The following is an 11,051-nucleotide window of genomic DNA, read 5'->3' on the forward strand; positions in this document are numbered from 1 at the left end:
GGGCCCAGCCCTCCCGCCACGGCGCCCGCCTTGCCCTGCACCAGAGCGTACACGGGCGGCGCATCCGCTCCTGCCGCTGCCGAGCTTGTGGCGGATGCTTTCCACACCTCCCGGCTCTGTTACTGCACCGGCGCCGCTGGCACCCTCCCGAGAGGCCCCACCGCTGTCCGCTGTGCCCTCGAGCCTTCCGCCAGAGTGCGCTGCGCTTCCACCTGGCACGGGCGCACCCATGGGGAACACCTACTGTGCCTGCTGACACCCTCCACCGCTGCACACAGTGCTCGCGGGCCTTCCGCAGCGTCGCTGGACTTCGGAGCCATTTGCGTGTTCATGCAGCCAGGAGCCCCAGTGACTCCACACTTCGGCAGCCAGGTGCTCCGGACACACACCAGTGTGGTGTGTGTGGCAAGACCTTTGGCAAGAGTTCCACACTAACGCGACACCTGCAGACGCACTCGGGTGAGAAACCTTTCAAATGCCCGGAGTGCGGCAAGGGCTTCTTGGAGAGCGCCACACTGGTGCGCCATCAGCGCACACACACGGGCGAGAAGCCTTACGCCTGCGGCGACTGCGGGCGACGCTTCAGTGAGAGCTCCACCCTGCTGCGCCATCGACGCAGCCATCAGGGAGAGCGGCCACATGCCTGTGCCACATGTGGCAAGGGCTTTGGGCAGCGCTCTGACCTGGTGGTGCACCAGCGCATCCACACAGGTGAGAGGCCCTTCCCATGTACTGAGTGCGGCCGCTGCTTCAGCGACCGCTCAGACCTCACGAAGCACAGGCGCACACACACAGGTGAGAAACCCTACCGCTGTGAGTTGTGCGGCAAGTGCTTCACATGCGTCTCCAACCTCAATGTGCACCGGCGCAACCATGCTGGCCACAAGCCCCACAAGTGCCCTGAGTGTGGCAAGGCCTTCAGTGTGGGTTCCAAGCTGGCACTGCACCGCAAGACGCACCTGGGCGAGCGGCCAGCGGAATGTGCAGAGTGTGGCAAATGTTTTAGCCACAGCCGCTCCCTGTCACAGCACCAGCGAGCTCACAGGCGTGCTCGTGCCTCCACTGCTCCTGCTGCCACTGCCACTCAGCCCAAGGCAGGCACTGCACTCATCGTTGCTGGGCAAGCAGGACAGGAAAAGCCAGGGCTTTTTTTGTCTCAGTTGAGAGAGACTTGTTGAGACTTCTCTGGGGTGGGCTAGACAAGCACTCATACAATGCCACAGGGACGGTGGGACAACTCGCAGACAGAGGTCTGTGGAAAGACAGCATGGCCTATCACCTTTCTCCATCTCTCTCGGTAGAACTTCACCTGGCTTCTCGCCGCACCCCTACGTCTATGTCGCTTGTCAGCTCCTTGCCTGTCCTCAGCCCTTCCTTCTTCCCCTCTCAGGTGTAGGTTTAGGGAAAACCTCTCAGACCCCACGAGTAGAACAGCATCCAAGTATTGATGTTTCACATCCCTGCTGCTGTGCTCTCAGGTCTTGTCTGTCTTCACATCATTGTTCTGTCTTCTCTTATTCCATCTCCTTTTTGCAGCGTGAGTCCCCTCTACCTTTTCTTTCTGGGTACTTTTGGTATCCTATCTCTTCAGGTAATGACTATAGATGTGGCTAGAGTCACATCCCACCAGTGGTCTTCTTGCCTCTTCCTTTCACTTGGCTGTTAGTCTCTTGCCGCTTTTTCCCTCAGCTTCTGAGAGATGGGAAATTTGCAGAGAAATAGTGGGAGAGCTCACTTTTCTGAAAGATATCTCCACATCAGAAGCACTCAGAGAAGTGCTTCACAGCATGTAAAGGTGGGCATGAGCCCTCAGCATAGCTGCCCACCTGTCTCATGGGACAGACCTGTTGGTGTACAGATCAGGGTGCTTCTCAGGATAGTGTTCTCCAGGTAGGGGACAATAGCCTGGGACCTGAGTCAAGACCACATGGGTCCACAAAGCTAGGCACTGCCAAGTGGAGTGAGAATGCTATGTACAAATCACGCTTGGAACCATAGGAAAACAGCTCCACAGAGGCCACAGTGCAGGGCTGAAAATTCCCTGGAATTGGCCTTTTTTTTTTTTCTTGCAGGTGGTGAAATAAAGAATTGTTTGAGTTCTAGATGCCAAGAGCTCCCTTTGTTAAACCTGAGGCTGCTGTATTCACAGACACCAAGTCACCCAAGAAACAGGCCCTTTCAAAAATCAAGGTCTCTGGTCCCTTCCCAGGCTACATCAGCAACCGTGGATGTATAGCCCCCTCATTTTTTCACTGGAAGGCAAGACTCTTCAGGGGCCCCTATACATCTGGTTGTCTTGGTTAACAAAGAATAGAAATGTGGCCCCGAGTCACATACCTCTAATCCTTCTCCAGCCCATCCCTCTGGAATGACCTAGTGATCACACCCTGCCTTGCTTGAAGGCAAGAGTGTGTGTGACTCTCCACAGAAAAAAGGGAAGCCCCAAAGTGAACTGGAAAAGAAAGCTGGGTCCTCACAGTGGGGGCAGGTGGGGGACTGCACTTAGGGTACACTCAGGCACATTCCAGCAGAGCCTGTTTCTAAAAGAATCAAGATTTCTGTACCTCAGGTGCCAAAATACTCACTCTGCCCACACAGGTCTATGTAAAATACTGGGTTTATTCTGTCCTTTAGGAAGACTCAAGTAGCCTGGCTCCCCTAAAATCTGGTCTTGCCCCTGCCCTGCATTCCCCATCACCCTAGTTCCTGGACACCAGGCATCTTGCCCTTCTTGCTCCTTTCCAGTCCCTGGGACCTGGATCCCCAAATTCTGAGGAATGCTTGCTGCTAAGGGAGCAGAATGGGAGCCTGAGGAGCCAGAGTGGACCTGGATCCTTCACTGGCCCCCAGGGATGCAGAGGCCAAGATGCTGGAACAGGACTCCACTGGACCAGATAGTTCTTGTGGGGCCAGGAGCAAGGCCGGGTGGCTTTTGCTGCGATGAGCTGCAACACTGTCGGGCTTCTCAAAGCGCTTGCCGCAGAACTCACAGGGGAATCGCAAGGCAGCCACCGTCTCTGCATGCTTGCGCCGGTGCCAATTCAGGGATGCCTTCTGGCGGCAGGTAAACCCGCAGATCTCACACCTAAACCAGGAGGAGAAGAGTGAGGGCAGGTGCCTCAGCCCATCTTGACCTCCCCAGGGGCTCCTCCTGGTCCCAGCTTCCCAGGTGTCCTTCCAGCACCTCCCCACTTCACCCCACACCAGGCTCCCTTCCCCACACTCACTGTAGGGGTTTCTCTCCAGTGTGGATGCGCCGGTGGATGACCAAGTTGCTGCTGGTGCGGAAAGACCGGGCGCAGAACTCACAAATGTAGTCTCGGGTGTCTGTGGGCACACAGGGGATAGCCAAGCATCCATCCCCAAACTGAGGCCCTCCTTGGCCCACCCCTTCCAGTCCTCCAAAGGAGTACTGTCCCTATTTAGTCTGCATGTCACTCCTCCCAGCCCCACAACAGTGCCCTGTGACCTGACAGACACCCTGTGGGTATCAAGAGCCAATCCCCTCTCCTTTCTCCCTGAACCTGACCGCCAGCCTGGTACATTTCTCCTACACCTCCTGCAGCAGCGGAGATAGCCATCCTTTTCAATGCATCCTGTAGTCTTCTGCCCAACCACTGCTCTGTATACCCTGCCATCAGACCACACACACATGTACCTACAGCCTTCATCCCCATCACTAACTTGCACTCCACACAACTCCTGCTCCAGGCTCTCTCCTCAGTCACTACAACTGGTGTCAATTTGTTCTCTACATGTCCAGCCCTCCACTCTCCTGGTTCCCAGACCCTCACTAACCTGGCCCCCCTACACTCCTCAGCCACCACTCCCAGGTTATGCACCATCACTGCGCCATGTAGAAATCACAATTTCAAGCATCCTAGTTCCAGTCACATCCTTTGTCCTGTTACAGTAATCCTACAACTCCAGGCTGCCAGTTCAGTGGCCCACTGTCTCCCTGCCATCTCTGACCAGTCCATTTCCAAGGCATCTTCATGGCCTTCCTTCACTTTACCTGTCTCTCTCTTCCTTAGCTATATTTTCCTGGTTAAAACCCAACTCAGGATAAATACAACACTTGGTTGCTCCAGGCCTGCACATACATGTGTGTTGAGCAGGGCAGACAACCTACAACTCCCCACTACCCCACCTTGGGCTCTACTTTCATACACAACTGCAAGCCTCGAGCTTCCCCACTGCCCTGCCACAGTACCTCTGCATCTCCTTGGTCAGTTCACTCCCACTTTCTAGAGTCCAGAAGGGCATTTTCCACATGACCTCCTCTTTCTACCAACCTCACTCAACAATGACCTCATTTTATAAGTCACCCAGAAGAAAAGAGCCAGGAAAGAAGGCCCACATCCTCCCCTCACCTAATCCACCAGGCAACTTGCTTTCTGTGCCCATATATGTGAATAGTCCCTGCTTCTCTGTGGCTGCCTTCCAACTGTGCCCAGACACACCCCCTCCTCACTGACTTGAGGTTGCCCAACCCTGGCATCAGCAAGCCTTTCCTCTCTGTGGGATCATCTCTGTATGATCCTGCCCTCCAGCTTATACCTACTCCTCTGCTTGCCTTCACAGCAAAACTCCAAAGAGTTGTCCGTACTTGCTATCTTTACTTCCTCAGCTCCTCTCTGCTACAGACCCACCCGCTGCTGGCTGTTATCTCCCTTGTCACATGCCATTTTGTCATCTGGTCAAGGATAGCTTTCCACTACCCTCTCTGGTGGCCTGTCCACATCCTCATCTCACACAGCTCGGCAGCACTGGCATAGGTCACCCCTCCCTCCTCCCTAGAGCGCTTTCTCCACTTGGCTCCTCGGATACTGCTCTTCAGCTGCCTCCCTGGCCCCTCTGTAGCTGACCTTCCCACCTGCCCTGCTCAGACCTCTTCTCTACCTATGTTCACTCTCTCCCTGTAGAAACACTCCACCCACAGCTCTAAACACCATCCAAGTGCTCATGATGAACAAGTTTTTCTTTTTTACCCAACATCTCTGAACTTCAGATTCATGTTTTCTGGGACACCTGATTAGCATGTCCCAAATAAAATGTCATGTCCCTTTCCTGAAACCTGCTTCTCTGTCATTTTCAGGGAATCACATCACCTTCTACCCAGTTGCTCAGGTTCAAATCTTTTTCCAAGTCTTCCCTGACTCTACAGTCCTACCCATGGACAATCTGTTCTACCCACAGTAGCCCTGGCTCCATCTTCACTCGTCAGTCTCCAGCCACTTCTCACCAACTCGACTGTCCAGGTCGTCATTACTGTGCTGCACATTTCTGCCGTCCCTCTATTCTTCACATGGCTGTCACAATGCTCCTTTTAAAATCAGTTGTGTCCCTCCCTCCAACATACTGGTGCCCATCACATGTGGCCAGGAGCCAAGCCATCATGAAGATGGTCTTGGAGGCCTCTACCACCTATTTGACCTCTCTTCCTTCCTTTCTAACCTCGTGTCTTCCTCTCCATTCCTGGATCATGCTTGGAGATGCCAGTTTAGGGTCCTCTCATGAGCTGCTTGTGGGTGTGGCTAAGCCTCCATTCTCTCTTCACTTAGGTCTTTGCTCAAAGCACTTTTCACAGCTCTTGTGGCCCAGTGCCAGTAGAGTGGACATCTTACAAGGTGAGTACTGCCTGCTTTATTCACTGCCAAATCCCAGTACTTAGAACAGTTTAAAGCAGGCAAGATCTCAACAAAAAGAGAGGGCAGGATGAGTGTGTGAATGAAGAGTTATCCCAGAGCAATGTGACAAAACCTGCAGATAAGAGGTGATGGGCCTCGTGGGGAAGGTGAAGGTACCCACAGGGGGAGGTGACAGGACCCACAGTGGGGAGATGAGAAGGCATTTCTACCACTCACCACTGTGCAGCTTCACATGCTCCTTCAGGTGTTTCTTAAAGTTGAAGGACTTCCCACAGGCTGGCTCTGGGCAGGAGAAGGACTTTTGGTGGATGTGCTGGTATTTCTTGTGGTGCTAGGGAAGGAAGCACATGGCTTTCTCAGGGAGACCACCAGAGCTGACCCAGCAGGCAGGCTCTTCTGCTCTCTTCCTTAACAATTCTTGTCACTGCCTCACCTATAGTCCAGTCCTCACCTATAAGTGAGCACCCCAATCCCATCCCTTCCTGATCCCACCCTGTCCTTACTCTGCCCTGCCCTCAAGTTCTATTATCTCACCTCCTTGTCACCTCACCCTGCAATGCCCAGTTCCCTGAACAAAATGCAGTTCTGCTGACATTCCTGGTTCCCTAACTATATATTTGCCATCTGCCAGGGATGGGAACACATTTTAGGTGGTTATGATTATTCTCCTTGATATCAATATCAATGCCCAACAATGTCTCTCAGATGGCCTACATTTTACTAATAGCTCACCATGGGGTTATATAATTTTCTCCTAAATGTGCTTTGGAAACACGCACTCTGTCAATTTGGAACACTTTTAAGGGTAGTGTGTTCTTCAACCTTAACTCCCCAAGTATTTCTAGGAAGTATTTCTCTTTTTATCTGGTCTAATTTTCACATTCTGGCTCACTAAGCTGCATGAGCTCGTTCCCTTTCTCCATAATCCCATTTCCCCATATTTAAACTACTGCTGGGAGCTACTTCAGTCTCCTTCATTAACAGAATCAAATATGTCTGACCAGCCCTGCTGTTCTTATCAAAAGCCTAGAGCTTTGCAACCACATGGGGACCTTCCCCTTCTCCCAAATCCCATCCACCCAGGCCTCACCATCCCTCTGGTCTAGGGTCCCCCAGCCTCAGAACCCTGTGAGAGCTCTCGCTGAGTGTGGGCCTTGGACTCTTCCCGCTCTGTGCCTCACCTCTCCTGTAGTAAGGCTGAGGACAAGACTGTCTCCTAAACCTTCTAGTGCAGGACCACCCACATAAGCCAGCAGAGCAAGGCAGTCCAATGGACTGAGGAACCCTAGCACCAGGACACACTAATGAGAAGCCTTGGGCAATGCTTAATCTTTCTGTGTTCCTTGTTTTCCTCATCAGAAAAGCAAGAATAGTATCAGCGCCCACTCCACAAGAATGTTGAGAAGATCAAAAGACTCAACACATATCAAGTACTTAGAACAGTCACTAGCACCTCAAAAGCCTGAGGAATGCCACCATTATCTCCATGTGGTCAACAGAGGGCTTGTGCAACAAGCAGTAGTGGCAGCAGCTGTGCACCTGAGGCTTGGTGTCCTGCCTTATCTACCAGTCATCTGGATTAGTGATTATAACTGTAGGCAAGCTCTGCACATCCATCCCAACCCTTCTCTCCCTGGCTCTGAATTCCCCCCACACCCCAGGTTTCTTTACCTCAGTTTCTCCTTCAGCCCTCCTCCTCCACCCATGAGGCTACACAGAATCCAACCTGTACCCCTCACATCCTCACATTCAAATACTGCCGGTTCGAGAAGATCCTTCCACAGCCAGGGAAGTCACAGGGCAGCAGCTCTCTTTTGGCAGCTTTCCTGAGGAAGGAAAACAGGAAGCGGGAGGACTTGTGCAGGCTCTCTTCCACCTCCCTCCTCACCCTTCCCTACCAGAGCCCCTTTCCCCAGTCCTACCTAATTCTCTTGGGGCCAATCTGAGCAGTGTCCTCATCCCATGCCGAGGCCAGAGCAGACTGAGCCTGACTCCCAGGGCTATGGGCAGCAAAGAGGGAGCAGAGGGCCTCGAGGGAGGGCCATGTCCCAGGATGCCCCTGCCCTCTGTCTCAGCCATCAGGTTACCTGGCCAGGGGCTCAGTCTGCTGGTCTGCTTGAGGGGTCCCCCTGAGCTCTGGCTGGATCCTGACTTCTACAGGCCTGGGAGCTCCAGAACCCAATGAGGATGCTGATGAGGATGGCGAAGCAAGAGGAGCTGGGACAGCTGCAGGGGCCAGGGCTATCTCCCCATCCTTAAGTGCATGGGTGACAGGGGAAGGGGGTGGTTTGGGGACATCTGGCTCACTGCTGAAAGGAGAATGAAGAGGAGGAGGGCATTATCTCATGGATCCTCAGCCAGCCCCAGCCCAACCCCAATCCCTAAATTGCAAAGATCCCAAACTCACTTTCCACCCAGTTCAAAATCTCTAATTCTTTCTGCCTTCCCCAAAGCCTACCCTGCCCTCTCCACCAACAAGCCACTCCCTGAAGTCTGCAAAGCAAAGCTCCAAGAGCCCCCTGCCCCAGCCACCCCCACCCTGCCCCGCAACTAGCCCACTCTGTTCAGAATCCTCCCTCAGCCCCAACTTGCTCATCTGGGGAGGAGCTGTAGGTCCAGGGACTAGCATCACTGAGCATTTCCTCTTCATCCTCCTCTTCCTCTTCCCCATCTTCTCCGAGGGATGGGAAGGTCTCCGGTGGGGGTCCCGCCCCCCTGCAGGTCCAAGGAAGGCAAGTGTGAAGTCCTGCTCCCTCACTTCCATTGTCCACCCAGGTCTATCTTGTCCCCCACTGTTCCCCAACCCCAGACTCACCTGGGCATCCTGGCCTCCTGAGCCCTCTCATCACAGTTAGATTCCAAACCTGTTGGCATGGGTAGGGTCAAAAGGGAAGGAATTCTGTACTGGAGGGATGAGGACAGGTGAAGTTCTAAGGCCTGAAGTGGTGGGAAGACTCTTAGGAAGAAGGAAGAGGGGGAACAGGCTACTGGAGTGGGAGGGATTGTTTGATTTTAGACATGGTACATTTCACATGGCCCAAAAAAAGAAACAAGTATAAAAAGGTACACTGTGAAAAGTCTCCTTTCCAATCTGTATTCCAGCCACCTCAGTCTTCCTATAGGTAACCTGTTTTCCTATATGCCCTTCCAGAAATTTTTATACATTCATAAGTACATACAAATAAATTCCTTTTTTCTCTTATTTATCCACCAGTGGTAACATACAATACATCCAATTCTGTATTCTGCTTTTCATACCTAAAAATATATTGAGGATATATTTCCTTATCAGCAGAGTTTTTCCACTGAGAAAGGATAATTTTTGAAGAATGGGATTCTGAGTTTCAGAATAGGGTTCTGAGTTCCCCTCTTTTTTTTCTCCATAACTCTTCTTTCCCCCAGCCTACCTGCAGGCTCCTGCCCACTCTTGGCCTCTGGGCACCAGATCCTCTCATCAGTACTTGGAAGAGGGGTCAGATTTGGCTCCTCTGGAGATTTGGGGCCTGAAGAGGGGCCCCAGGAGAAGGTGTGGCCAGCTGAACACTCCCACACAAGCCCCCCATCTTGGCCCCCAGGTCCCCGCAGCCCAGGAACCAGGCTGCACTCCCGGCTGTGAGCGTGAGATAGAAGCACCAGATACTGCAGTCCCTTGGGGGCCACAGGCTCAGGACCTAGAGCAGTAAAGGCAACAGTCAAGGGTGAGCTGGGAGGCCCTCTCGTCTCATCCTGGAGAGCCACATTCAGACAGCCCTGTACCCCAACCCCCTACTCCCTTCTCCACAGGTGGCCCCTCTCAGCTGTCCAACTCCCCCCATCTCTTCCCAAACTCACTCAAGGCTCCCTCTGATCCAGTCCCCATAGGGAGGGTATTTCTAGGTCACACCACTCCCTGTTACCCCCTCTTCCCTCTCTGGCTCCTAATTCTCTACCCCAAGCCATTCCCTACCCACCTGCACAAAGCACACAGCCTGAAGAAGTGTACCTGCCAGGGGGACAAGAGGCAGGTCAAGTGAGGGCCCATGTGACCAACTGCCCTCAGCTCTAGCCACTCACACACTTAAGGGGTCCTCTATCCTCTGGGAACCAAGAGGTGGGGGAAGACCGTGGGAGGTCACAAACCACACTGGCCTTGCTTCTGAAATGAGAAATCTGCCAGTGGGAAGGAGCAGCAGGACTATACTTGGTGTCGGGGACAGGGGACGGGTAAGGTGCTGGGTGTCGTAGCCTGGGTCCCCTCCCTCAGAACCCCTGACCCGGGCCCTAACCGGTCCAACAGGAACTTGGCCAGCTGCGAGTGCAAGGAGAAGCCCAGCTGCTCCTTGAGGAGGCACCACTGTTCCATATGGCCACCCAGGCGGATGCGGCACTTGCTGCGGCGTGCATCCAGCTGCCGCCGCTTCTCCCGCCGCCTGCGGGACGCGTCCGCAGGGAAGGCCGCCATGAGTACCAGGGCCTGCGGGGTGGAGGAGATGCTGATCGGATACGGGTCCAGAGGCCCCAACTCCACCCTTTGCCGGGGCCTCAGTTTCCTCATCGGTGAACTGGGAAACCAAACCACTGCAACAGCATTCGCCACCACCGGGTCCAAACCACATCTGCTTACCTGTCAGGGCGTGTAAACTAGTGCTAGGCGGTGGGTATCGTGGGGGTGGGAGGTAAGGGGACAGCATCAAAGTCAGAATGGCCTGATACCCGGCACACTGAAGTGCAGAACTGGAGCTATGGGGTAAGAAAATTTCAACTAGAGCGGGGTTAAGGGTAAGGTAACAGTTTTATATTGAAAAAGGCCTGAGTCTTTACTGGTAAATGAGGGAAGAAGTCGTTTGCACTGGAAGAGCTCCTCACAGTTGGGACGACTTGGGTAGAGCCGGGGCGGGGGGCGGGGGGAGGGGCGGGGGTCTGGAGGGCACCCCCCCCCACTCCGTTCTGGGCCGCCCCACTGAACACTCACACTGCGTCGGATGGACCAATTCCTAAGGCAGCTCCCCGGCCGCCCAGAGCTCCCGCCGCGACCCACCCCCACCCCGGCCTTACCTGAGCGCCCCCACCCGCCCTCATCCCGACTGCGCCTGCGCCTCCCCCGTGTCGCGCGCAGGCCCGGAGAGCGGCGGGAGGACAGGGGCCCACCTCGCGCGCGCCGCCGGTGTTTCTCTTTTAAGAGGAACCCGTCCCCCTTCGCGTCGGTGACTCCAGCCCGGAACTGGCGCCGGGGTTTGGGGGAAGGGGAGAGTCGAAGGCTGCCTGCGCGCGCCTGCGCATTGGCCACTCAGCGCAACGCCTGCTGGGAGCCGTGGTTCCCATACAAACTGCTCACGCTCCTGGCTGAACAGTGCAAAGGCTATAGAAGGGTCGCTGCCCCGGCGAGCTCCTGTGTTTGGTGGCCAAAGGCATAGGGAAATG

The 11,051-nt window shown here is 54.3% G+C and overlaps 2 protein-coding genes across 8 annotated transcripts; one reads left to right on the forward strand and one right to left on the reverse strand.

Moving 5' to 3' along the window:
* Positions 1-2: 2 nt before the first annotated feature.
* On the forward strand, positions 3-2,102 carry ZNF672 (zinc finger protein 672; the record flags this gene model as incomplete). Its single annotated transcript, XM_010832531.1, has 1 exon — positions 3-2,102. A coding segment is annotated over one exon (1,176 nt), but the record flags the coding sequence as incomplete, so codon positions are not given.
* Positions 2,103-2,204: 102 nt separating this feature from the next.
* Positions 2,205-10,887, reverse strand: ZNF692 (zinc finger protein 692). Of its 7 annotated transcripts, none has more exons than XM_010832526.1 (13): positions 10,779-10,887; positions 10,255-10,370; positions 9,917-10,104; positions 9,602-9,633; positions 9,059-9,322; positions 8,467-8,515; positions 8,244-8,366; positions 7,739-7,960; positions 7,574-7,651; positions 7,399-7,477; positions 5,868-5,982; positions 3,228-3,327; positions 2,600-3,085 (listed from the first exon to the last, which is right to left on the reverse strand). In XM_010832526.1, the coding sequence occupies exons 3-13, from the start codon at positions 10,090-10,092 to the stop codon at positions 2,788-2,790; spliced, it is 1,536 nt and encodes a 511-aa protein (XP_010830828.1). In that variant the 5' UTR covers positions 10,093-10,104; positions 10,255-10,370; positions 10,779-10,887; the 3' UTR covers positions 2,600-2,787. The 7 variants fall into 7 exon arrangements, with proteins under 7 accessions (XP_010830832.1, XP_010830828.1, XP_010830827.1 ...); XM_010832525.1 differs by lacking the exon at positions 10,779-10,887 and adding an exon at positions 10,603-10,662; XM_010832530.1 differs by lacking the exon at positions 10,255-10,370 and having other exon boundaries at positions 2,205-3,085; positions 3,228-3,278.
* Between the last annotated feature and the right edge of the window lie 164 nt (positions 10,888-11,051).

Source organism: Bison bison, unplaced genomic scaffold (genome assembly GCF_000754665.1).
Source record: "Bison bison bison isolate TAMUID 2011002044 unplaced genomic scaffold, Bison_UMD1.0 scf7180017861057, whole genome shotgun sequence".
Lineage (NCBI taxonomy): Eukaryota > Metazoa > Chordata > Mammalia > Artiodactyla > Bovidae > Bison > Bison bison.